General features: G+C 33.7%; 1 protein-coding gene and 1 pseudogene across 1 annotated transcript; one reads left to right on the top strand and one right to left on the bottom strand.

Moving 5' to 3' along the window:
* Positions 1 to 4,963: 4,963 nt before the first annotated feature.
* Positions 4,964 to 9,604, bottom strand: LOC128189063 (placenta-specific gene 8 protein-like). Its single transcript, XM_052860493.1, has 4 exons — positions 9,369 to 9,604; positions 7,285 to 7,500; positions 6,762 to 6,898; positions 4,964 to 5,568 (listed from the first exon to the last, which is right to left on the bottom strand). Exons 1-4 carry the CDS (start codon positions 9,379 to 9,381, stop codon positions 5,476 to 5,478), a joined length of 459 nt encoding a protein of 152 aa, XP_052716453.1. The 5' UTR covers positions 9,382 to 9,604; the 3' UTR covers positions 4,964 to 5,475.
* Positions 9,605 to 10,248: 644 nt separating this feature from the next.
* Positions 10,249 to 26,483, top strand: LOC128187485 (uncharacterized; annotated as a pseudogene).
* The last annotated feature ends 1,120 nt before the right edge of the window (positions 26,484 to 27,603 follow it).

The following is a 27,603-nucleotide window of genomic DNA, read 5'->3' as shown; positions in this document are numbered from 1 at the left end:
TGAACCATGATTGAAACAGATTTGAATGTACACTATCTGAGCATGTTTCCACACAAGTTTATGCTTTTCTGGTCGAATATTTTAAAGAATTTTTTTTTAAAAAAGATTTTCTCTATATATTCGAATATAAAAATTTAACTCCCCTATTGTGGCCCCAACCTACTCCGGTGACCATGATTTGAACAAACTTGAATCTACACAACCTGAGAATGCTTTAATACAAGTTTAAGATTTTTTTGGCGTAATAGTTTTTAAGAAGATTTTTAAAGATTTTCTCTATATATTCCTTTGTAAAAGTCCATTACCCAGTGTGTCCCCACCCTACCCCCGGGGACCATGATTTGAACAAATCTATTTCTACACTACCAGACGATGCTTCCGTACAAGTTACTGCTTTTCTGGCCTAATACTTTTTGAGAAGAAGATTTGTGAAATACCAACAAATTTTTAATAATTCTAAATTATCTCACCTTTAAAGAATGTGCGGCCCTTCATTTAAAAAAACAAAACTTGAATCCCCTTTACCCAGTGATGCTTTGTGCCAAGTTTGGTTGAAATCGGCCCAGTGGTTCTTGAGAAGAAGATGAACATGTGAAAAGTTTACAAAAACGCCAACGCCGACAGACAAAGGACAAATTTTGATTAGAAAAGCTCACTTGAAATTTCATCCCAGGTGGGCTAAAAATGATACATTTCAAAATATTACTAAAAAATCAAACTTTCGTAGATTTTTAACAACTGAATTTGTATGAATATAGTTAAAAAATGTTTTCTTGGGTGATCATGCGGGTTTTGATGCTAGCGAAATTGCAGAAAAAATACATAACTTGCGAAAGCAGACCTGTGTAAAAAAAAATTCTGCAATGATCGCTATCTCCATAACCCTCAGGAATCTTTCATTTAATTAATAACATGATCGCAAAGTGTAACTTAGTATAAAAGTAACTAAATTATTGTTATTGTACATGACTACGTTAAATAAAAGAGTTAGCCACGTAATCTTATGTGGGAATTTGAGTTTGACATCATCATGATTATTTCATGCAATCCGTGATTTCCATAGGTTGCTGATGGTTTCGACCGATCGATAAACCGGTTAGAACTGGACCGTTTAGATTTCAGTCCTTGCAGTTTCTATAAAGCTGTGAATTACGGTACATGTACAATCAATTTCCGTAAAAATGGAGGGAATCATACTTAGAGAATGTAACTTTAATATGATTATTTTTTTTATTCACAATGCTACAAAAACGGAGATTCTTTTTCTTTTACGCGTTATTTTCTAAGGTTCACAAATTTTAATATTCCATTTCAAAATGAACAATACGGCTTTGTCAAAAAGATAGATTAACGTCTGATATTGCAAATTTATGTTAAGTAACATATATTTATATATATCATGCATGTCTTAAAGCTAATAAATGAAAAGTCCTTGTGATTTTCAAAAATCAAAAAGATAAACTACTAACCCCTTTTCTTTTTTAAAGATATGTCATCAATGCAAAAAAGGAACAGTAATTTTGCAATACACGCTTCATTTATATTTAAATATTTATATGTTTCTGTGTCTTTGCCTGTGAATATACTACAAATCGATTTATGATCAAATCTATGATAAAGCCATTCAGGCTTTCTTGAATTTGACCACACACGACTGTATTTAATCACCTCAGAATACTTAAAGAACGATTCCTTTTTCTTTAAATCAATGATCAAAAACGAAAATTTAATGCCCCTATTTTCTATGTAAAGTATTTTCTATTCATAATCTAATAAATGAAATTTATCTAAGTTATCGCTTTTGTTAAACAGAAAGCTTAATATATTAAGCCTAGATATATATGTATGACAAATTCTGGAAATAGGCAAGTGGTTAAACGCAAAATACCTCTTCTATGTATGTTAGTTACAGATCAATTATATAACATTTTACGAATTAAAAAAATAAAATGAGTATACAGTGTATATGCAGTTAAAACGAATGTTTTTCATTTTGTATAAAAAATCATTGCATTTCACGTTGCTGCACTAAGCAATTTTAACACCAGTAACTTAAAATACAAACGTCAAAAGCAATTGGTTTAATGTCTTAAGGGCTGTTCATTCCTTTACTTGCCAATCCTGGGCTAATCCCGGCAGGCAAAGGGGAAAAACATAGGACTTTGATTTGAACCCTGGGCGAAGAACTTGCCAAGGTTGATCCCTACAGGATGACGTACAACTTTCTCTCGAGATGAAAATAAAGCATTTCTTTGTTGTTTCAAAGGGACGTAAAGGTTGTTTTCATTTAAGGCTAAAATTTAACATAATGCATTGATGCTGATTATGCAATGCAATTAAGAGGTCCCCTAATGGGTCATTGGTAAAGTATGTGACCTTTCTGAACGCGTTTCTTTGTATCTAAATTAAAGGAACGTGCTCAGACGAATAAATAACCTTACTGTTGTAGATAAACCTAACCATTACACTTGACTTACATCTTGTCGATTAAAAATTTAAAGGAAGTTTTTTTCTAAATATCTTTCCTAATAATTTTTTCAGTTCAGGAGGCTGTGTGGTCAACAAATTACTCATAAGATATACCTTATGTTGTTTTTTTTAAGATATGATATGTCAAGCTATAAACTATAATCTAATAAAGAAAAATTCTATTAATTTAATTCAATTTAAAATAAGCTTTTCAATTTCAGTAATTTTCTATATCTACAATTTGTTCAGCGATTTTTAATCTTAAGGAGATTATTACAGTCTAAAATTGGCTACGGCCACCCAGCAATTTTAAATGATACCATTATATAAATAGTGCCTGTTTGGGAGGATAACAGTTGAAATTGACACCCCGAGAAAACCATTGTCAACCGACGCGAAGCGGAGGTCGACAATGGTTTTCGAGAGGTGTCAATTTCAACTGTTATCCTCCCAAACAGGAACTATTTATTTTATTATACTGAATGTCTTAATTCTAAAGGAAACTTTACTGCTTTTATATAGGAATAACGTGAATTCCACAGCGAACCGTACACGCATAATTTTCGCGCATGTAATAATTTGTAATGTTTCCCGTTGCTAAGTGCGTTGCTAACGCTTAGGGTAATAGAACGGATTATTAACTGTGTCTTAACCAATCACATTTCAGTATTTAACATGAAAGTATAACAATAAAAACTGGCCCATCTTGTTCAACTAAAATGATAGCTTAATTGCTAATTTTGAAGAGGACAAACTTATATTACCGCAAGTTTTGTCTCAGCATGAAGAAAACGGAATATAACATATTTTTTTTCTTCAGATCTTTCTTTGTAAATTTTAGTATGTACGTATTCTTGAAGCAGGTTGTTGTTGTTTTTACAGTTGCGGGCTTTTCTTGTCACGGCACAAACACAAAGAATCGAAGATTCAACGATCGAACATTTTGCAATTAGAAATCGCCAGCTACACGCAAGAAGTACTAAACTCGAGGATTATTTTGAAGTCTTTGGCTGATATACAAGTATCTTCAAATGATACTCGCAGCAATATCATCAAATAGACAGGTAATATTTTGACACTCAGGTACACCTCTAATTCTTCTTAAAACAGAGCATGCAAAATTGCCATCTCTTTCCAATTATAGAGTTTCAAGGGGGTTCACAGTAACACGAGCTGAATGTAACTCTGTAAAGGCAATTTAAATACTGCATGGTAAATGCAAAATAATCTGATCGAGGAAAACAAGTTGCTTAATAACAAAGATGGTGAAAATAAGGAAATTAAATGGGACTGCTATTCTGAAGTTTTTAAATCTTTTAATTCCATTCAGGGAAGAGAATAAAATTTAGAATTTAAATCCACATAAGAAGTTATGACAAGAATTGTGACCTTGCGAGAAGGCATGATAAAATTATCGTAGTTTCATTGGTAAAATATCTTTTAAAAACACATCAACACAATGGACAGCAGTTATGTAATGTTCAGTAAAGAATGTAATATACATGTACTTGCATGTGAATGCAATAATTATCATCAACAAACAATTAAGACGTCAAAGCTTATATTTTTCATCAAATATTTAATTTATCCATTCAAATGATAATTAATTTCATATATAATATTTCTTTCAGTTGAAGGATGAATTAAACAGAAATCAATTTCAATTTCAGCTTTTATTTGGAAAGTAATAAATTTAAAGGAAAACAATGATTTGTTACCATAGCGGAATAAACAAAGAGAAATAACTCAAATATACAAAAAAAAGGTGGAAATGTTCCAACATTTTTTCAAGGTGTGAAAACTTCAAACTCTCGATTCAAACTTTATTTTTGATAGGCCAGAACATTTTTAATAGCTGACTTTTTTTAAGGCTGGCGAATACCAAATCCAAACACAATTGTGTCGATATAAGGGCGAACCTTATTAAGGTACATGTACCTCAATACACCTGGATTTATATTTTTTTAAGACACTACGTCACAAGATGGCGATTTAAATGTTTTGTTAATTTGTTTGTATCAATGGTTTTGGTTGAATATTGTCATAACTCAGATCGGGCTTGTGAAGCACAGATCATCAGTTCGAATTTTTTGTTCACATTTACTGAATAATTTTTCTTCAATTAAATTGTTTGGTCCAAAATTGCACATTTTTTTTCGCCTATTTGACATGTACATACTTCTCTTCCATCATGCTTGTATCAAGTAATTTCCTGAAATTACTCATTAAACTTTGAAATATTCACGAATTTTTCATACAAAGAGTTTTTGTACATCATCTTCCCATAAAAATATAGCTAAAAGACCGGAAAATATATTGCAATTGGTAAAAATAGTTTGTTAAAAATTCACTTTGAATGACCCAAAATTTTACGAAGATTTATAAGAAAAAACATTTGATATTAGAAATATATTCTGATATTGTTTATATCAATTTTTATGAAACTAATGCAGAAAACTAATGAAACTGCAACATTTAACGCAATATTGCAAAAATAAGAAAAAAACCCATAAAATCATTGATTTATTAATTAAAGACAAAACATTTTGAATTTAAAAAAAAACCACCAAACTTTTTCCAAATGAAAACCTTGCTTTCATACAAAGACAAAATCTATTCTGTTCAATATTTCTCATTACTGATACTCTTGACTGGTAATAAATAGATTTATTACTGCAACAAGTATTTTTTATTTTTTTTCTTCTAAAAAAACATGTACAATGATATGTATAAACGTATTTTATATAATAATAATGTGTTTGTTGACAGTTGAAAATACATAACCGATTTAAGCACAAAAAGATGCATGTAAAAAATATGAACATATATTTAACAGTTACAATAATGTAGATCTGAAATATTGCATGTCTTAGAAACCAATGATAGAAGGATATCACTACATATGAGCAAGCACATGTCATATGAACATTGATAAAATAAAATCGAAAGAAAATTACAACTATGCAATTAGGATAAATGAAATATGACAGTTGAGGAAATTCAAAATCACATGCCTATCTGGTCCAATTCTCTGTTCATCTGACATACAGCGCATGGTTCACAACACAGAGAAGTGAAGAAATCCTTTACTAATGATCCCTGCAAAAATCACAATATAATAAGCTGAAAAAAACTGTTGACAATGTTTTGTACATCGTCAAAAATACATACATAAACACGTTAAATATATGTTAAGCAGTCTTGCTACAAAGTTATATAAAAGTAATATAGGAACTATATATTTTTTTATGTCCAAAGTTTTATGTCCAGTAAATCAAAGTTGTAGATGATGTCCATGGATGACTATCACAATGAAAATATATACTGAAACTTTAATTCTTTTTATAACCGTGTAATCAAAGTGGTCTGGTTTGAAATTATTCATGAATTTAAAAATGAAAATCTAGATAGAAATAAAATTTTCAGTTTTGTTGAGCAAACCCTTCTGAACTTATGGAGAAATATCGACTGCGAAATTGGTAAATTTGTATGAAATATACGAGCAAAACGTGGGTGTTACTGGTTTGTGATAGTAGTCAGCTGTTTTTGTTTACGTGTGAAGTGACGGGGAAAACACGTGAGGTCAAGAGAACGCGCGCAAGGCACGAGCCCCACACAGATTGCAAAGATGACAGAGATTGAGGAACTTGCTATCAATGAGGAAACTAGGTAAACTCGGTTTGTCGTCCCTTGAACTGCGTCCATCTATGCGAGTCGAGCCAAGATTGGACTGTCATGTTTCTCAATGTTAACCATCGTTGACTTTTTTTTTTCCATTAAATAACCGTTTTGCTTATCTTTAAGATTATTGTTTGTCGGAGTTAGAGCTTGGTTATTTATAGATTTGTGTATGCGGCATGGTTGTTCATAGATATGTGTTTTTGGCGCACGTTACACTGACGTGACCCTGCACTTGCCGTCAGTATATGCAAAAGTCAAATATTCTATGTAAACAAAGACGGATATTGTACCAGATTGTTAAAACATCACTCGTTATTTCTTTGTCTAGAACGTTCCCATTGCATAGATCATGTAAATCATTGAGTTTTGCACAATTCACACCGATTTCTTACCATTTGCTATAATATTGATAAATAATTTTTTTTATAAATGATTAACATTTTGAAATATGATAAATGACGAAAGTAAAATTTATTTTTTTTCAGTATATTTTGATGACCAAAAGATTTCAACTGCCGATCTCAAATTAAGGGGAAATATTTACAAGATTTTAAAATTTTGTAAATAGAGGTGTAGATAAATAAAAAATAAAATTGTACATAAAGACTTACCTTGATACCAAATAATGTTCTGACTTTGATTCTGAGGGCGAACACTGCACACGGTATAAGTGCCATAAAAGGGGTTTCCCCTAACCGTGTTGCTATTATGTATTTTAGGTAAGGCCAGCAACAAACGTAACAGCAACCTGGAGATACAGAATAAAAGTGATGACATTGTTGTTCCATTTTTTATCATTTTATTATGTTAATTTCAAAATATATGATGACAATCCACTTTTGTTGTTTTAATTAAAAAAAAAAAACACTTTGATTATCTTGCAATGATGTAAAACCCATTCAAATGCATATTAAGCCAGACCAGTGTTTATAATACCAAGAAATTTGCCTTACTCTCAAACTATTGTAACTTCAGTATGCATTTATATTGCAAAATAAGGATTTTTTTAATAGAATACATCAAAAGGATGTCACATATATTTTCTTGAATTAAATATCAACTCGAAGAATGAGTACATTTCATCTTCAGACCAGCTTTCAGAACTTGTTTGGAATTCACTTAACATTGACTTACAGTGCCTTTTGTCGTCACCTTTACACTGACAGAGTCCATTGGCCCAGTCTCTTTCACAGTGTGCGTCATCGAAAATTGTCCTTCCTGCATCTATAGCTTTAGCTCGACTTCCAGTCTCCATACGCGACGTTTTGCGGGGTTGGGCGGTGATAACCGAGTCTGTGTCATCACTAGTTGTGAAAGAACCCCCTGTCATTACTATGTTCTCCTTCTGGTCTGAAATGAATGCAAAAAAAGTCCAGTTCTTTCATCATTTAAGGATTGTTCCAAACCTGTCCCTCAAAATAATTGTTTTCAATCTCTTCTCATTATCAACCATTTCTGCATATTTGAAAGAAACCTTTTAGATTTTTAGGTGGTACTAGTATTCAACTTTCATCGATTTGAAAATGCTATACTGAATTTGAATTTCTTTTAAACTTGTTTGAACCTAATTCAATATACTACAGTATTCGGGTGAATCTTGTATTTAGTTTTAGAATAGCAAGTCGATTGGTTTTTGTTGCGCACGTATAAAATTGTCGAGGATTCTGAAATGTTAGTATTTAATATAGTATTCATTATACATAGTAGGATGAGTGACTGTGTACACTGGATTTGTTTTCGAAGACTGATAAAAGTTTTAGAGCATAGTTCAATAATGGATTGAATTTAGTTTCACAACTAATTTACAAGATCATATGCCACTACAGTAGCATATTTCTTAAAGCAATATGAGCTGTATTTTTGAGAATTTTATTTTGCTACCAAAACCTGCTAGTATAATACACTTGAACTTCAGTATCTCGAACACCGATATCACGAATGCAATAGATATGCCAAAGAGATTTGCAAGTCCCAGCCACTTATACTTTACGTAATTCACCCTTGATATTTCGAATACTTGGGTATCTGGAAGTTTTTAACCACTCTCATCTAGTTCGAGAAAACAAAGTTTCACTGTAAATGAAACGGTTAAGAGTCTTTCTCAATAACAAATTTACATAGTCATTCTAGCTTCTGTTGAGAGAATGACCACTGGGTAAGAAAACGTGGTCCAATGAATGTTACAACTTTATGAGATAGGAAAGACTGGCACGTCTATTAACTTTTAAATGAATTCATGCATTAGATGTAAATAATTTTCAAAAGTCCAGATTTGTAATAAGCTTTTAAACCTTATATGCAAGCAAGATTTATTTTGTCTTTGTATTTGAACTACTTAGTGTTGCAAGTTGCAACCTACTTAGGTGTCACATACATGAATAATCAATATAATTTTGCAGTTCTTAATCGTGTTTCTTGTTCGTCCTTACGATTTTCTGCATTTATTTTTAAAATTAATTTGTCTTTAAATCCACACCTAACATGTTATAAATAAACTGATATAATGTTAGCTGAGGCAAGCCTTAATCGCTTTAAATTGGGACAATTTCAATTATCCATGGATTGCAACAATTTCCACTGGCAATTGTACTCGTTGAATATTAATGATAAAATTGTATAATTTTATATCATTATTTATAAAGTAATATTGCATGGGTCTTTATTAATGTTTTGGGCGAATCAGCTTCGCCAGAGTGGATACATGTATTTACGGTATTCTCTTTTGAGAAGTGGACAGGATGTAGGCTATGCCTGTCCACTTCTCAAAAGAGAATAGTATTTACGGTTGCAATTGTTTACATACAAGCTTATTGAACACGACTTTTCTACATAATGCCTGCCTATAAACACATCAGAGAGAGAGAGAGAGAGAGAGAGAGAGAGAGAGAGAGAGCAGCTTGTTCCTAGATATCGTATATCAGTATCTAACGATTTCATCCTAAACTTTAACATAAGTTAAGTCAGCGTCGATTAACGCTTGATGCAATGTTATCTAAAAGCTAAGGTTCGTTCCGTGAAGCAAAATTCTGTCTTAACAAAGGGGATATTTAAAAATAAATGAACACTTAAAAGCAGAGAAAATCAGAAAGAGCGAAACTTGTAAGAAAACCATAGACTCAATGCATGGCCATTATCTCAATTAATATAAAAATAAAAGGAAAGATACTCTGAACGGATATACCAAACGATAACGTTGAACACACAGAATCAAAACTTACTATTAGATTCCATTCCTTCTCTTCTCTTTTGTTAGAGGAGTATAATTCTTTGTATTATATCCTTTCCTCTAAAATTTGGAATGTAAGCAGACGATCGGTGATCTCATAACTATGCCGACGCTGAACCAAGGCAGATAGCATTACCGACACACGTGTAAAGCGCCCAAATTCTGGAATGCGTTACAATTTATAAACATAACTCACAATTTGGACGGAATTTGCAAACAAATATAAAATGACCATCAGGAGATATAGATCCAGCTGTTGAGGATTTGAAACCTCCTTCCCTCGAAAAAGAAACCCCCAAAGAATACAGAATTATGTGTTGTGGGGGTGAGGGGTCTTTTATTAAGGTCTTCCGTTTACAACGAAAAATCTTTTTGTTTTAGTTCTATTTATTTTATTTTCTCCCTCCTCACCAAAGTATTTCACAGATTTAGGTAACAAACAGTGCATCGTAAGGCTTCTTAAGCTTTACTGAAAAGGTCTTATTTATGAAATATGATTTACTGTAACGTGTAACTGAAATTATAATTCAGTCGAGTATAATCTATGAAACATACACAGGCAAAAGTGGCTCGCATGAATCTCATATGAAATTCGCATGAAAATCATGCAAATTCTTCGCACGAGAAAGAGACGAAAAGGTATCACGCATGAATTTTCATGCGAATAATATACAATTAAAATTTCGCACGATACTCATGCAAAAATATATATCTTATATTTCATGCAAATATCATGTCAATTTCACATGATTTTCATGCGAAAACTGTTACATAAATATTGTACGATATTTCTGAATGTTATTTAAGAAATAACCAGACACTTCTCCTGTATATTTCTATTCACTGTCTTGCCTCATTGCAATGATAAATAAATGTTATGTATACAGTAAAACACTGTTATAGTGAATACGCTTAGAATGAATTGACGCTTACACCAAACTGATTTTCATTCCCCGTGACTTAATTTACGTTATAAACTTGGCGGATTTAACAAATTATGTTTATAAGGAAGCACTTTGTTATAAGCATGTTTTACTGTACACTGAAAAATATAAAAGAAACAAAGTTGTTATATTCAGTCTTCTTCATTCAAAGCCTCGATCTTTCTTGTGTGCTTCTGTTCTAGCGACGTCCATCTCTCTAGAGACTGTTTCATCTGCAATACAGACAATATTAGATTGCATAAAATCATTTCACATGGAATAACGCAGCATTTGATTGGATAGAAATTTTTTTGTACATGCATGCACTAGCTGATGCTGCATTGTTACTTCATTTTTTATTGTGATTTTAATCTAGAAATATTCCAGTGGGAATACTTCATTGGTTATTAATACTTTGGGATTGGAAAACATCTACTGAAAGTCTGCATTCAAGAGTTACCCGAAATGAGGCAGGAACAGCTTTGCATGCTGACTGAGTCCTGTGACCAAGTGCATTTGGGACCAAAATATCAAGGGAGACAATTATTTACATAGACAGTCGCCAAGAAAAAGAAAAGAGGAAAAGATATAAAACATATGTAAGAACACATAGTTTTTAATGTTGGATTCCTTTTAACCAGTTGAATGGCAACTTTGTTTATATTGTATATTCACATTAAATCAGGGGTATCGCTAGTGTTTATTTTAGATATGATATGTGTGGATTCTTTTATAGCTTCAGATTGCACCTCTTCATGTAAGCTTAAGCTAATTAAGAAATTAAGTGAAACAGTTCGCACTAAATGAGTTTTCAAATAGGAACAATCTATAAAAAAAAATTGATTCAAGAAAAAAAATAGTGTTCCTTATGAACTTTTCGTTTTATTGACAAATCAGTAAAATCCTTACATGCAAAACGGAGTTCAGTGATTCTTTGGACAGTCTAAAGGACCGAATCGATATCCACTTGGTTGGAATCAGGAATTATTTTCCTCACCTGCAGCAGAGGGTCAAGACGCATCTTTCTGTTCATGAATTAAGTTTAAATATGGTTTAACACCTTCTTCTTTGCTTCCATAATTATATGTCAGGAAAAACTATGCAATATAAATGAAACTGAATAATATAAAAAATTGACAAATGAAAGCCTGAATGTCTCTTTTTACAAAAAAAATGGCTCCATTGAATTAATGTACTGATAATCCCTGATTCCTCAGACACTTGCCACCGCACCATTTTCATTTATGATTAATGTTTGCAAACACAAAAATGTTCCTTTACAGACCTCTCCTGTCGCCTGTATCCTGGTAGGTAAAAACTTATATAATTGTATAGGCAAAATACATGTATGTGCATGCTTATTTTTAGGTAGATGACATACTGGACCATGGTCCGATGGATGCATACAAGGAAGATACTTTTGAAAAAATGCATGGTCGCATTCGCGATCAGCTGTTTACCCAGAATTCACATGCCAGAAGCAGGGATACTGCCATTGCTTTTGCGGAAATGGAGGTCTTGAACCACATCCTGAAAGGTGGTTTTTTTCCGAAATGGAGAAGAATGGTGAGAATATGTTTGTACTTGCATTTCTTGAAGCATTATACAGATTTTCTATGTACATTCTTTTCCGTCAGCTATTGAATTTTTTATATTAAAAATTCCTTTTCATAAAATATTTAAGCAAGATGTGGGCTTTATGGAATCAACATTACATTCTTTTTTAATGACTTTGTCAACTTCTGTAAATGATCAAAATTTACATAAATTAATCTTAAAGGTTGCAAGCATCAGACTTAGTGCAGAAAACATTCAGCTCCCAAGAAGTAAGAGGATTTTGGGGCATGTCATCATCTGAGGATACATCCAGTTTCATGAAGCTTAGAAAATCCATTAACAGAGAGAGTGGGTCACTGGTATTGGAGACTGTAGATGATGACACTGTACAAATGCTGTCATCTACATGCATATCAAGGAATATAAATTCACATGGGTCAAAAAGGAGCAAGTTTCACTCACTTAGAACGAAAGCAGATCAGATGGCCAACAAAGGAACGCCAGTTTTGATCAATGTTGACGACAATACGGTTCCTAAGGATACAACAATTTTGACATTGTTACAGATTTCTCAACAATTATTAATGGCAGCTTGAAATTTCAACATACTCTTTGTTAAGACATGCCATGTAGTACGCAAGGGATTAATTTTTGATCAAATTGTATGTTGTCTTCCAGTAAAGTGTTGATTTTGCTTTTTTGTATATTTACATAGAAATCTTAATTGTTAGCCATACTGTCAGTTGCTTATTGTTTATGAATTAATATGTATATTTAATGTTTAAAGAAAACTTGTAGAAAGAGGTTGGCATATTTCAAGAGGAATGGATCATGTCCACTATAGAAGGTGCTCGAATTCGACTAGCACAGATTCAGAAGGTGGAGCTAGAGAACAACGCTAGAATAGCCGAGACAATACTGGAGAGAGTTACTATTTCACAAGAATTTCTTCTGGTACCCGTATCAAATGCTCTCAGAATTTTGAGTTTAGTGCATGACTATTTGAGTGAGGGATGTCGTGTGAAAGAAGGGTTTTTAAATGTTTGTGTTGAGCAAGAGACGAAAGAGGTGAGAACTATGTTTTGGAATTAAGATAAGTATGTTTATCTTTACATTTACAAACATGGATGTAAATTGAATGCAAAATAATGGAAAGTACGTACAAAGTAAGAAAATCAAGCATTCATGTCAAAACTATTGAGGTGTTTAACATTAGAGTACATAACTTTTGTATGTCATTGATCTAGCTAATTCTGAATCGGTTTTAATTCTCAATAAAATCATAAATATTATCTATAAAATACAACTTCCTAAAATCTTCTTACACAGCAAAAATTTTTATTTTTTATTTTTACTATGGACATGTCTTATATTTGGATATCCACAATAGTTGAATCAGTATAAATGAGTGTTAAATATCAGATCATATATTCAAACTGTTTATTCAAATCAAATTGATGATGATTCAAAATATGTGTAAATGTGAGTTAATATAAAATTTATTAGTTTTATACGATATAACCTGCGTCGTTCATTCCTTTGATTGAGGTTGCACGTAGGCTATGTGCACTGTACGTTTTGCTGCATTTTACATTTTTACAAATGTCGGCCATGAACCGCGTGAATTGGTATTTTTTGATCGGAACATCTGTGTACCAAATTTCCTCAGTTGTTGGAGATTTAAGCGCTTCCTTTGAACATCTGTTAAATAAAAGTATTGCCTTAGGGTCCAACTTCGAGAGGTAGAGTTTCAAAGAGGCGACTGGACATTTTGCTCCAGCAGAAGGTACCTCGTACATTCTTTTCTGTTTTGGGTTTTTATTTGCATCAATTCCTCCTTGCCAATTTTTCTGTTTCGTTTCATGTGAAAAAGCAACATATTCCTGTTTATTTTCATCAACATGAAATTCAAACGAATCACTTTTTAGTTGTTCATGGAATTCTAACCCCCTGCTGATAAATTGAATTGCAATAAGTGACCAGATTCGGAATCTTAAAGAGATTGGTGTTGGTTCCCCGAAAACATAGGCAGAAATGTCTAGGTCCTGTTTGAGAATAATTTCTTTTGTTTTATGGTTGGTCGTGAGAGGCCATCTTGTATGCTTTTCTTTAGTTTTCCATCTAAAACATTGTTACTTTCTCTAAATTCTCGGTCACGTACATTATCAAATTGTCGTCCAATATCATGAATGTGACGGTTTAATGCTGACCTTATGATATTCGGACGCTAGTTGTTTGGTCATAGATTGAGATCTTTTTTCATTTGGCCTTGGTGCAGCCTCTGCATAGAACTTTTCAAGATGGCTATTGAGCTCAGGTGCAGAAATTGAATGAAAGTTGGTTGGTTGCCCAAGAGCCTCAATACTCCATTCTGTAATAAAAATTCAAATTTTTTGTTTTGAACACATCAAATCATTTATCTTGCTTATTTATATAAATCCAGATAGCTTAATGTTAAAGCAACCATGCAATTTGTGTGGGGAATTTGGGTTCAAGTCCCAATCTGGATATAACTGATGATGACATGATCTTTTTAATTTGAGCACTTCATTGAATATTTAAATCATACAAATTTAATTCCCACTTAGTGTAAGATTTTGTGGCTTTTGACTGTCTTCTTTCTTTAAGATCCTTAATTTCGGCATCACTGACAGATTTAATTCTCTTGCTATAGGATGGCTCTTGCAGTATTGTTTCTTCTGTTTTTATAGGGCTTAAATCCTCTCAAGCTCCTCCTCTGCTTCATTTATTGATGTTGAATATGGCACGCCAAATTCACAAAAATGAGCTAAACATAGTTTCACAGTCGATAAACTAGGTTTATCAGCTGTTAACTATAGTTTACGGATCCTATACTATAGTTAACGATTCGTTAACTATAGTTTACAATTGTGAAACTATATTTCACGAATGTAAACTATAGTTTACGAATGATAATCATAGTTTATCTGTCTGTAAAAAACGTTAACAATAGATTTTGCTGATAAATATAGATTCACATTTGTTAATTATAATTTACAATCGTAAACTATAGTATAGAGTTGTTAATTATAGTTTCACAAATCGTGAAACTACATTTATCAGACAAATTCACAAAAATGAGATAAACATAGTTTCACAGTCGATAAACTAGGTTTATCAGCTGTTAACTATAGTTAACGGATCCTATACTATAGTTAACGATTCGTTAACTATAGTTTACAATTGTGAAACTATATTTCACGAATGTAAACTACAGTTTACGAATGATAATCATAGTTTATCTGTCTGTAAAAAACGTTAACAATAGATTTTGCTGATAAATATAGATTCACATTTGTTAATTATAATTTACAATCGTAAACTATAGTATAGAGTTGTTAATTATAGTTTCACAAATCGTGAAACTACATTTATCAGACAAATTCACAAAAATGAGCTAAACATAGTTTCACAGTCGATAAACTAGGTTTATCGACTGTTAACTATAGTTTACGGATCGAAAACTTATAGTTAACGACGTTAATCTATATTTCACGTCTGTCAACTATAGTTAACGCGATAATATAGTTTCACATCTGTTAACTATAGTAAACACTGAAAACAATCATTTGCTATTGTTATAAGTTTATCTGATAAATATAGTTTCACAATTGTGAAACTATGATTAACAACTCTAAACTTTAGTCCACGATTGCAAATTGTACATAGTTTATCTGATAAATATAGTTTCACAATCGTGAAACTATATTTATCAACTATAGTTTACAGATGTGAATCTATATTTATCAGCAAAATCTATTGTTAACGTGTATTTCCAGACAGAAAAACATAGATTTGCATTCGTAGACAATTAGTTTACAGATGTGAAATATCGATTAACGTCGGTAACTATAGTTTAGGATCCGTAAACTATAGTTAACAGCCGATAAACCTAGTTTATCGACTATGAAACTATGTTTTGCTCATTTTTGTGAATTTGGCGTGCCATAGTTTAAAATCAAATTCACCATCCAGTGATTGGTGCAGTGTGTCCCCATCAATATCTATAATCTCTACAGTCTCCCCAACACCCAGCATCTCAAAATCTGCCTTGTTGTTTATAGCAGACGACAAACAAACCAAATAACTAGTTCAATCTAAATTGTGTCTCAATAATATATTTGGTATAAACTTTGACTTAATTGTTTAAATAAGCAATACAAACAATTTTTTAAAATGATATTTATTTTTCAAGGTTTAAGATTGTATATAATGTGTATTACATGATCTCTAATGTAAAGAGGAAGTAATGAAAAAAGTAGTTCGGGCTCATTGTTGTCAAGGGGGTGTGGCCCCATAGGCAACATTCTTTATACGATATAAAACACTGTCATGTGACTGGCTAATCCAATCAAAAGCTTCAATTTGTATGAAATTAAATTATTGAAAGATAAGGACAATTATACGGTTTTATCAATTCAATGGATTAATTGAAAAATAGTTGACGAATGAAATTGAAAGTGAATGTCTTGATTTGTCATTTACTTTTTTGTATGCATATCATATAATATTCAGGTGAAATTCGCATATACTTTATATGAATTTGACACAAATATCTAATCGCATAAAAAAATACGAAAAATAATTCGCATAAAAATTGTACAATTTTTATGCGAATATCATGCAAACATATTCGCGTGATATTCGCACGAGAAACTTTTCGTCTGATTTTCATCCGAAAAGGATATAATGCGAGCCACTTTTCCCTGTGTATGAACACAATATACATTTAAGTGTAATTTATTAAAATGATTTGGAAGATAACTGTTCTTCATCCTTAATAGCTATACTTTTTTTCGCGCTTTTACAAAAATAATTTGTAACATTGATTTAAGTAAATCCGTCTGCCATTCAATTGTGTAACACTTTCGGTCCGTATAGACCTTAAAGTATATGAGAGCTCTTACTATGAAATATCATACCACAAGTGATGAACAAAAGAAAATACTTTCCCCGGTCTGTTTATTCCGGAAGTAGCGTAGGGTCGTTTCTGTTCATCTATTGGCTAATTTGGGTTAACCTAGAGGTACGAAATGGTATATACATTGTATACTCAGCATCGTCTGCTTATTAATCATACGCCTATTTATCAGTCCAAGGGACACATCGCAACATTTTTGAATTGGGAGACCCACAATTATTAGTCTTAGGGCAACATCGTATCTTTGTGAAAGCCTATATACCCACTGCTGGGATGGCCGATGTAACCCAGGCTAGTGGGGTATATTTCTTTTAAAGATTATAATTAAGTTATATATTTATAGGAACTGAGATACCTCTGTGTGATACTCAAGCCCTTATTAGAAGCCCATATGTAAAGTGGGATGTTCTATTTAGGATTATTACATAATGATGGAAAACGCGAGACCCATCATTTGGAAAATGGGCAAGAGAATTATTAGACATTTGAGTACAAGTAGCTATTTTAATCATTTGTATATGTAGGATTTTTTTTTATTGGATGTGAGAGGATTTTGACTGGGGGAGTTTGTGACATTTTCAACAATATATCATCTGATCATTAAGTTGTTTCCTTCTGAATAAATTATTGTCATACTTTTAATCCCGACTTGTTCATTTATTAACCATCAAGTAATGTTATTTTACCTTAGTGAAAAATCCACAAGTTCGCTTACTACCAACCGGGAGTAGAACGCAAGAAAAAGAAATTCAACAAAAAATCACCATCTATTTTAATGGGAAAAAAAACCCTGCACCATTTGCGCCTAAAAAAGAGAAAAACCCCTAAGATCAATGTAGAAAATATGGCATCTATTAAGAAATGCCCGCAGAAAATGAAACTTATTGAGGATACAAGTCAAGAAGATCTAAACTACAAAAAAAAATTGACCGCAAAATAACACACTGAAATCGATTCAATCAGAGCTTTTGAACTTCAACAAATGTCTTACATCTTTAATTTTGTACTGTTCGCAAGGAGAAAAGACCAGAAATGTCTACGAATGACATCTGTATCCGTTGTTTTAATGACAAACACAACAAGAAGTTATTTTATTCTTCTAACAATATAAATTCAGGTAAATTACCGAAGGAATTCAATAATCTTACAATCACTGAACAGAAACTGGTCAGTAGACTCCCCTTGAATTAATGTCCATGCGCTAAATCATGGAAACATTTCCTAAAAATAAACACGCTTGCAAGAATTTTTTTTTCAAGATTTTCCTGCAGAAATACAAATTAACAAACTTAAAAAAGGGGCAGAACTGATACATGCAGAAAATTTCGTGTCCGTATTAAAAACCAAGCCTTACGATGACTAAAGATTAACAATCCTGCATACATTGACTAAGTTATTAGTTCTGAGAGATTACTTCATCTTCCTGAAGATGGGGGATTATCATACATAACAACTTTACAGATTAAAGACAAACACCACCCAGAATTATGAAAAAGGATTATCTTCTGAACAAACTGACAGCGTATCTGAAGGATTTTCACATTATGGCGAACAATTACCATATACAAATACCGAGGTTAACGAAAAAGTTGAAAAATTGTTCATTATACTATGGGGGAAAATCATTGGAATTATCTATTAACAAATGGAGAACAACGAATATTTCATGAAGAAGAGGCAATATTCTAGTATCTGAATTAACTTTTTTTCACTTGCGTTTTCTGTCATATGGTTCTGGTGAATTTTATTTCTTTAACAGCTATGACTGAATGGGATGAGCGTTTATTATGGTATGATGATGACAGATTTGCAAAACATCCCTATTTCAAATTTGCTGTCCACAGTGTGATAATGCGCAAAATGCCGTGAAAAAGAGCATTTACATAATCAAACAAATACTTGAAGACAATCATTTTACAGTAATTTGAAGAAAAAACTCATTGAAAATGGTGACAAATCAGTGCGTCAAAAATGTAGCATTTTGGGGGGAACATAAGCGAAACAATTTAATATTTGGGACAAAGGGCAAAAGAATGGAAATATTTAATGCCATATAAAAATAAACAAATGAAGGTATGTGTCTGCCTTCATTTTTCATTACGCAGTTGTGAAGAGTTTCACTTTCGGCCTTTCATCAATGTATGTTTTTCAAACAACAAACTTATCAGTAGATTTGACTGATAAAAATATTTTTTTTAATACTTTACAAGAAAACACACACATACGATTGCCCAAATATTTTAACCTACGAAGACAGTCATATTTAAAAAATGATATGGTTTCTGTATTGGTATCGACTCCTTTTGGTAAAGTCTGTCCAAAGCCAGCCCCTAGAAACTCACAAGACAAGAATTTTTCAAGTTTGTGCTTCACAGTGCTACCACGGCTGGTCTTTCTAAAGAACAATGTTGGTAAAGATGAGAGTGGTAGTTCAAACAAAAAAACTTGCTACCTTCTCTTAAAGGAACTGCTCCTCTACCTCCAGAAAACAGAAAGTCCACTATTTAAATTTTTTATTGGATGTCAGTAGTTCACAAGAACCTCAAATGCAAGATCATTTACTTTTAACAAATCGATTTAATTTACATCATTTTTCAAGTTATTTGTCCATCATCTCAATACTTCAATCTTTCTTTTCAAAAATTGTAGAATGGAGTTTCCCAAGCAAAAAAGTGAGATCATTTACTTTTAACAAATCGATTTAATTCACATCATTGTTCAAATTATTGTCCATCATCTCCAAAATTCAATCTTTATTTTTAAAAATTGTAGAATGGAGTTTCCCAAGCAAAAACGTTTCCTCCGGCGATTGTGAAAAATAGAAATGGTTTTCTTTGTCGGGAGATTGAAAGAAACCATCCAGTTCTTTTGCAACAACCCACTGGTGCTCTTTACGACCTTTTGCAGAGGTCTCTTTTGAGCTACATGTTTCATCCATACCCCTATTTCGCTCAAATCATTCCTTTCAATCTGAAAGTTTTATTAGGTCGTAAAAATGGAAGAGTAACTGTTGTATATGGCCCAACTCGAGCATTAGAGGAAAATTTAAGCAAAACAACTCTTCTCTTACATTTATTAAACTGAAGATCTTTTACCGATACAAGGATGAGGAAACATCTTGGATAGACTTTTTTTTAATTTCTTGAATCAGATGATTGTCCTATCTTTGTTATAGCAGATGTTGGCGGGCTAAAGAAAAAAATTTCGATGTTTTCTCACAAGGAAATATAGCTTATGAAGACAATATGGAACAATTTAAGACGACAGAATGAATTTCTTTAATATTAGTTGTGATGATGGTGACCTTGATCATGACTGGAGTGCAACAACCCTTGAATATTCTGATGATCAATTTACAATGCTTAATCTTTATTATCCTATCAAGTTAGTAAAATTTTAGCAGTAAGTTATATAATTAGGTATATATTATTTTTTCAATGCAAGTAAATTTCATTGTAGTCAATTTTAGCAGTAAGTTATATAATTAGGTATACATATTTTTTTCAATGCAAGTAAATTCCATTGAAGTCAATAAAATGTTGCATGTACAGCATTCATGTTTTGTTTCTATAATGATTATTACATATGTAATTTTATATACTACATCCTTAGATTTTATACATTTTACATACTATCGTATAAGGATCAAGGAACCATGTCGTGCTACGGCTGATACTAGCTAGAGAAACATGGTGTAAGGCCTGAGATGTTTCATCTGATGACGACCTCAAAATTCCTATTTAGAATTGTAAATGTAATATTGCAGCACTCTTTTATGAATTTCATCTTTAGCAGCTCTCCCTTGGTCCTTTTCTTCATAATTATTTTATTTTTTTAACATATACACATGTAATATTATAATGCCCTTATTTCGTTTTTAATTTTGTACGAATGTTTTCTTTGTCCAATTGGTTTGCATGTGTATCGAAAACACATTTTTTTTTCAAGAAAAGTGTCGTGTCCCATAGGCAATAGAGCAAATTTAATTTTAGACGTTATGTATTTTGGGATAAGATTTCCAACTTCCGCCAGATTTAGATTCACACACTTTAGAATCCATGAAGAGTTATATGTTCAAAGCCTTTTTTACAACGTCTACCTGTTCTTCATCCCAATAAATTGTCCGATTAGATTCTCCTTTATTCTTATCAATAAAATATTCTTTTTCATAATCATATGAAACAATAATAGTGTGGAGGTCACCTTAGTATTTGTTGACTACACATTCTCATTTTTCTATACTTATATGAATGAGCCTGTTTTGTTAAAATCCAATCAATTAATTACTTCTTAACTTTCTATACATTCATCAGTGCTTTTTTTTTAATACAGAGAATATAAGTAATATAAGGCAAACAGTTCTACAGAGCATCATGCCCATTGCTGCTACATTTACAAATTTACTCCAAGAGAGATTTTATCTGAATATACAAATACTTGCCGATAATATTATATTTCAATTCATAAACTAGTATGTCATTGCATAATTTAAGGATTATACTGGAAATTGTAAGTGATGGTAGACAAACCAGTCTCCAACTGTTCACATTGTTTTCCATTGTCTATTCTTAATGTAAATTAGCAAACGAAAAGAACGGATTCTTAGTTAAATGTGTTGAATGTAAAATTAAATTATTTTGAAATTCGTTAGATGTATTTATAAAAACACTGGTACGAATCGGCATGATTTATGTAATAATGCAACATTAACACATCTAAATTCATTAAGTTTTTAAAGTAAGTTTTGCTAAAGTGGTAAATGCTGAAAGTTTTAATACTTACTGTAGAAAATAAACATCATAATAGCCAAAGATTCAAGCGGCAGTGGATTTCCATCTTTCATACTGCGTTTTTTAACCGTTCCCGTCAAACAAGCAAGTCTCCCTCATATGTAAACCAGGCTCTCATTGAAAGATTAGCACAAGAAGTGGTGTTGCTTACGCACAAATTGCCAGAAACATCAAAATCATATAGAGTTTTCAAGGCAGGAATATGCAATTTAACACAAAAAAATAAAACACCAACTTGGCTCAGAAGTTTTATACAGTCGTACTCAAGAAAATCCCAATCTCTAATTTAAATTATCCAAAATTCATTTCCTACCTTTCGAAAGTCAAACTATTTCGTGAAATATTCGACCATTGCCCCTGTTTCGGTATATCAATTTTTCAAAAAATTCCAAATTAGAAGAGGGCTCTTGCAGAGAAGTAAATACTCTCTTAAGGATTCGAATTTTCACCTAAATTGCCTTGAAACTGGAGGGAGGTAAATCTCCGAACCTGTGAATAATGTTCGTTATGTAAGGCCATCACTAAAATTTCATATCAGAATAGTAGGACTGCAAAAAAACCCAAGAAAAAACCAGTTTAGGCTAGTTTTGCAGATGACAATTTTTATAATGGAATTCAAATTGCAAAATGATGAATTCTTGTTTGGATTTCGAGGAAGAGATGGAGGAGGGTGTAGAAAATACTTGGGTTTTTAAGAGAGAGTTACTACTTTCAAAAATTATTTGTTTACATTGTTTATTTAAAATTTATAAAATTTTATGAAAGCACATTCGTTTCGTTCCGATTTTCTTCGGACCTCTTAACTTGCAGACGACGTAAACACAAACATCGGAACATTGAAAACGAAGATTCAATTGCCTCATTTTGGAATTACATGGTCGAGATGAATTTAGACGTGTTGCGAAATTCACCTAACATAATGCAAAGCAGCTAAATCTCAAATGCCCATACAACCGTACTAGTCTGGTAGCCCATTAAGAAAGGTTTGAAGAGTTCTGATAATAAAAAATTTGAAAGACCATTTTACAACGTAACAAAATTTCTGAAGACCAAGTACCAAAGCCTGTTCTTAAACTGCAACATTACATTTATACATACGTACCAAAAGAAGAATCCACTTACAAAATCTGTAGAAAATAAGGTTTATCATGTAAAAAAAAAACCTTTACACAATGAGACTAGCTATGTCACCTCAAATTTCATAACCCAAGCAAATGCACAGAAAAGGCCAAGTACATGTATCACTGGAGCCCAAATATAGATTTTACATAGAAAAGTTAACATTTTGTGTTTTACTTTATTTATAATTATGCCGGACTCAATGTGACACCTCATTGATACACCAGCTGTGCTATGCTGACTGTAATTCTGCTGCTCTATAAACATCTATAAACATCTGATCCTAATGCATGTTGACAGGTTCTGATAACAAACCGATTAAACTGTGTTTAAAACAAGCATGCTTATTTCATCTTTTAAAAGTGTACATAACTAAAAAAAATACCACTATTTTGAGCCTGGTTTTACCTTCAAAATACACGAAAAGTCAGGAGCTTCCGGGGGCTTTGCCCCATGGGCCCCCACCAGGGCTTTGCCCTGGACCCACGGGGGGGGGGGGGGGCCTCAAGGTTATATTGATATTTTTAACACCCCCCTCTCCCCGATAAAAAAGCTTCAAATTATGTCCCATGGCCTGGGCAGTGATTTTCGCAATTTAACATCAAAGCATTTTGAACATAACAATGCATATCTTTATCTCCCACGACTGTTTATTATGTGGTCATATTGGCCCCGCCTTAAGGCCATTTATTTCACAATTAAGTTAGATGGGCTTCATGGACATCAGTATCATTCATTTAGTTTTATGGGAGTAGAGAAGATTTCTTTAATATTTAATATATTTTTTTCTCAATATGGCCATATTGGCCCCGCCCTAAGGCCTATATACCCCCTTTTCATGAACAATGAATTTGATAATTTAGGCGGAGAACGTCGTGGACAATATTATGCATTTAGTTTTCTCAAAAATTTATAAGACTAAAGAAGTTTTAGTACATTTTTACTATATGACTATATTGGCCCGCCCCAGGGCCTAAACCCCTGTCCTATGAAATATGAATTTCACAATTTAGGTGGAGAACGGGATCAGATTGAAGATTTTTTTTTCAAATACGTATGGGGGTAGGGAAGAAGACTGTTGATTTAATACACTTTTACTTATGGTTATACTGGCATTAGAAAGAATAATCCTAACTGGCGTCGGAAGCAAATTGAAAGTGGGGAGGCTAGACTAATCCTCAGACTTGAATATGGAGAAAAAATAATTCCCAAAATCATGGAAATCTATACCTATATTTTCAAAAGAAAAAAAACCTTACTTACCCAAAAGGGGGGGGGGGGGGGCGCTAGTATGCTTCTGAATCCAACTTCTCAATCTTTCTGAATCCAACACCTCAATCTTTCAAGGTAAATTTAGGAACAATAATCTTTCCTGCGAAAAAAGTGGGGGGCTGAACCCTCTATCACGGTTAGGTATAACTTTGCAAAAAAAAGGGGGGGCTAAGCCCCCCCCCCCCTAGCCCCCCAGGTTACCGTGACCAGGCTATGCTCAGGTCACAGTAAGAATTCGTCCCATATACTTGCAATGTAGCAGCCGCGAAGCGGATAAGCTTCGCGTTGATTTTAAGTCTGTTAAAAACTAGAGGTACTGTGAGCAAGCTCACAATTGATACCCCCCGCTAAGAAAAAATCATAACTCATGTATTTTTTTCTATGATAGAAAATTTTGGATGAATCTAATTCACTGTCTATTTTCTATAATAACAACTGCTCTATTTTATAAAACTGTTAATGATAATATGAGTACACAGACCAATTTCTATTCTTTAAATTCCATTTTAGTTTAAGTGAACTGTTAATGCATGAGGGCATTTGCATCCTTATGTTAACAAACATGACTCGAATCAAACAAAATTCCACATGTCAAGCAGCCATTTAATATAAACGTTTTGAATTATTGGTATACTGAGCCCTATTTTTTTTTCAACAATGACCTTAAACTTCCTAAATTGACCTTGGGTCAAGGTCATGACACACCCTCAGGTTATAAGCAATCTTGATGTGAATTAAGAACTTCCAATATTTGTCCATTAGAAAGATACGGACTGGACATGAATTTTGCACTTTTCTGCCAGTGACCTTGGCCTTGCCCAAATGCCTTGGGTCATGGTCGTGACACACCCTTAGGTCATAAGCAATCTTTGTGTGAACTGAGAACTTCCAATGTTTCTCCATAAGAAAGATATGGACCAGACACGAATTTTGCACATTTTCTGCCAGTAACCTTGACCTTGCCCAAATGATCTTGAGTCAAGGTTATGACACACCCTTAGGTCTTAAGCAATCTTTGTGTGAAGAAAGAACTTCCAATGTTTCTTCATAAGAAAGATATGGACCGGACAGGAATTGAACAGACAGACGGACGGACGGACAAGGTGATTCCTATATACCCCCCTAAACTTCGTTTGCGGGGGGTATTATAACCTGCAGAGGAAAAATACATTTTTATACATTACAAACCTTTTTTGAACATGCATATGTAGCTTAGTTTACAAAATAACCATTTAACGAGTCGTACCAAGGCATTTTGTTAAAATACGCGTTTGAATTTGCCTGCCATTTGTCGGAAAGCGCACTCAGAATGTCTCGGATTTTATCATTAACAAGGCGACCATAAACGGCGAATTTTCAAACGGGATGTTAAAAGTGGCAGCGATTTCGTTGCAAAAACAGTTAATGTGGTAATATGAGATTATGAAAAAGCAACATTGTAGGTATTTGAGACCAATCATATGAAAATTTTGGCGAGATACAGCGCGATACAGTGGCGTCGGAAGCAAATTGATAGGGGGGCTAGACTAATCCTCAGAAATCTTGACAATCCAAAAAAAAATAATCCCAAAGTCATGAAAATCCTAAATATGGGGGGGGGGGGGGGGGGGGGGGGCTAATATACATTTGACTCCAACTTCTCAATGTTTCCATCTTTTCAGGAACAATTATCTTTCCTGAGAGAAAAAGTGTTTCACTTGTAGGTCTAACGTTGCAAAAAAAAAAAGGGGGGGGGGGGAGCTAAGCCTTTTTTTATTTTGGCCACGAAGCGTACGGATGCCTCCCATGGTTGTTGTTAAAGGGAAGACGAGACGAAGTCTCGAGTCTTTTTCAACAGCTGATGGTCCTCCCAATACTGTCTGGACATTCCAGAAAAAAGGCCTGGATGACTGATGCTCGTTCGGAGCAGTGGTTTGAGGAGGTTTTTCTCAAATACTGTGGGCCTCATCGTCCTCAGCTGCTGATCCACGATTCCCATCGAAGTCATGAGGTCCTGGTCTTCTGCAGAAGGCCGAAGCAAATGGAATTTACATCCTGGCACTTCCTCCTTACACTACTGCATGGTTTCAACCACTTGAAAGGATGCCCAAAAAGTCCTGTATTTCCTAATTGAGCATAACTTGCCATACCCCTCCCTTTATGAACCGTTGATGAAGTTTTGCATTGACCTTGGAGCCACTAATCTTCAGTGTTTGCCCCAGACCAAAAATGCCACGTACAGAAGTGCTGCCACAGCTACAGAATTCTTTGAATGCCAGGCTGAAGTAGCGGAGAAAAAAGTGAACAAAGAAATTCAAAGGAGTGGGTCGTATGGATTGATGATTGATGAATACACAGATGTCAGCGCGAGAAAACATTTAGCCTTAGTTTGCAAGTATGTGGACAGTGGATCATCAAAGCTAGCATTCCTACAAGATGTGCAACTTGAAAATGGTACAGCACAAACCATATATGAAGCCATGAAGAAGCATTGGACTCTGCAAGCATACCTATTGACAAGATGACATCATTTGCTAGTGATGGGCCTGCAGTTATGGTTGGAAAGAAAAATGGAGTCATCGCACATCTTAAAAGGGACAGCGCAAGTGTTATCCACCTCCACTGCCTAAACCATCGGTTACAGCTTGCTGTGTCGAAAGCCTTCAACTCAATCACCATCATGAGCAACACAGATGAGCTGCTAACAAGCCTCTTCAAGTATTATCATTACAGCACTGTACGTTCCGAGAGCCTCAATGCCATCCAGAATTTGCTGAGGGAAACTGGAGAGTTTAAATGCAAGAACAATTTGACTGTAAAGAAGGCTGTTCACACCCGTTGGCTCAGTCATGAAGCTGCAGTCCAAACTGTAAGGAAGCTCTACATACCGATCATTTTGGACCTTGAAAATGCAGTTGCATCTGGCAGGGACAAGAGCATTAGGGATAGCAAGGGAACCCCAGCAAGCCCCCTCCTCAGGGCCACGAAGACATATGAGAAGCTGTACTTTATCCACCTGTTGTGTGACGTGTGTACATCTCTAGCCTCTTTGACAAGAACTTTCGAGAGGGAAGATGTCGATTTATCCATGATTGAACCCAGGGTGTCGGCCACCATTAGAACTTTGAGGAAGATGAAGAAGAAAGATGCCCCTTTTACAAGCCGAGCTGCATCTGCAGCTGAGAACTTAGGAATTGAAATCAAAGAGGACAATCTACATGCAATCCAAGCTGCCAGGAACAATTTCATTGACAACTTAACAACAAACATGGAAGAAAGAATGGAGAACTCCACCCTGGTTGACAATCTATCAGTTTTGAACTTGTCAACAGTCAATCAAGAGTGTCTAACTTTCCATTGAGATGCAGCAATCAGCAGTTTGGCTGTCCACTTTTCCATGGATGAGGACATCACCCTTCACCAGTGGAGTGAGTTCAAGGAATTCTTCCGAGAAAAACTGGAGCTCTGTTCACCCAAATACCTTCAGGACACTTTGACCAAAGCACAGACAAGAGTAGGAGACCTATTCCCAAACATTTACCAGTTGCTGGTCATTGCAGAGTCCCTCATTGTGTCAACATCTGCTGTTGAGAGAGTCTTCTCTCAAGTTCAGTTGACAGTGACTACCCACAGAAACCGTTTAGC

Source organism: Crassostrea angulata, chromosome 6 (assembly GCF_025612915.1).
Source record: "Crassostrea angulata isolate pt1a10 chromosome 6, ASM2561291v2, whole genome shotgun sequence".
In the NCBI taxonomy this organism is placed as follows: domain Eukaryota; kingdom Metazoa; phylum Mollusca; class Bivalvia; order Ostreida; family Ostreidae; genus Magallana; species Magallana angulata.
Note: the sequence above shows the minus strand (reverse complement) of the source record. Positions and strands in the feature narration are given on the sequence as shown.

Bases quoted from the DNA above. Each gene is read 5' to 3' on its own strand.
- LOC128189063 (XM_052860493.1), bottom strand. The intron at 6,899-7,284 runs GTAAGTCAATGT...CTGTATCTCCAG, and splicing joins AGGTGACGACAAAAGGCACT to GTTGCTGTTACGTTTGTTGC. The intron at 5,569-6,761 runs GTAAGTCTTTAT...TGATTTTTGCAG, and splicing joins GAACATTATTTGGTATCAAG to GGATCATTAGTAAAGGATTT.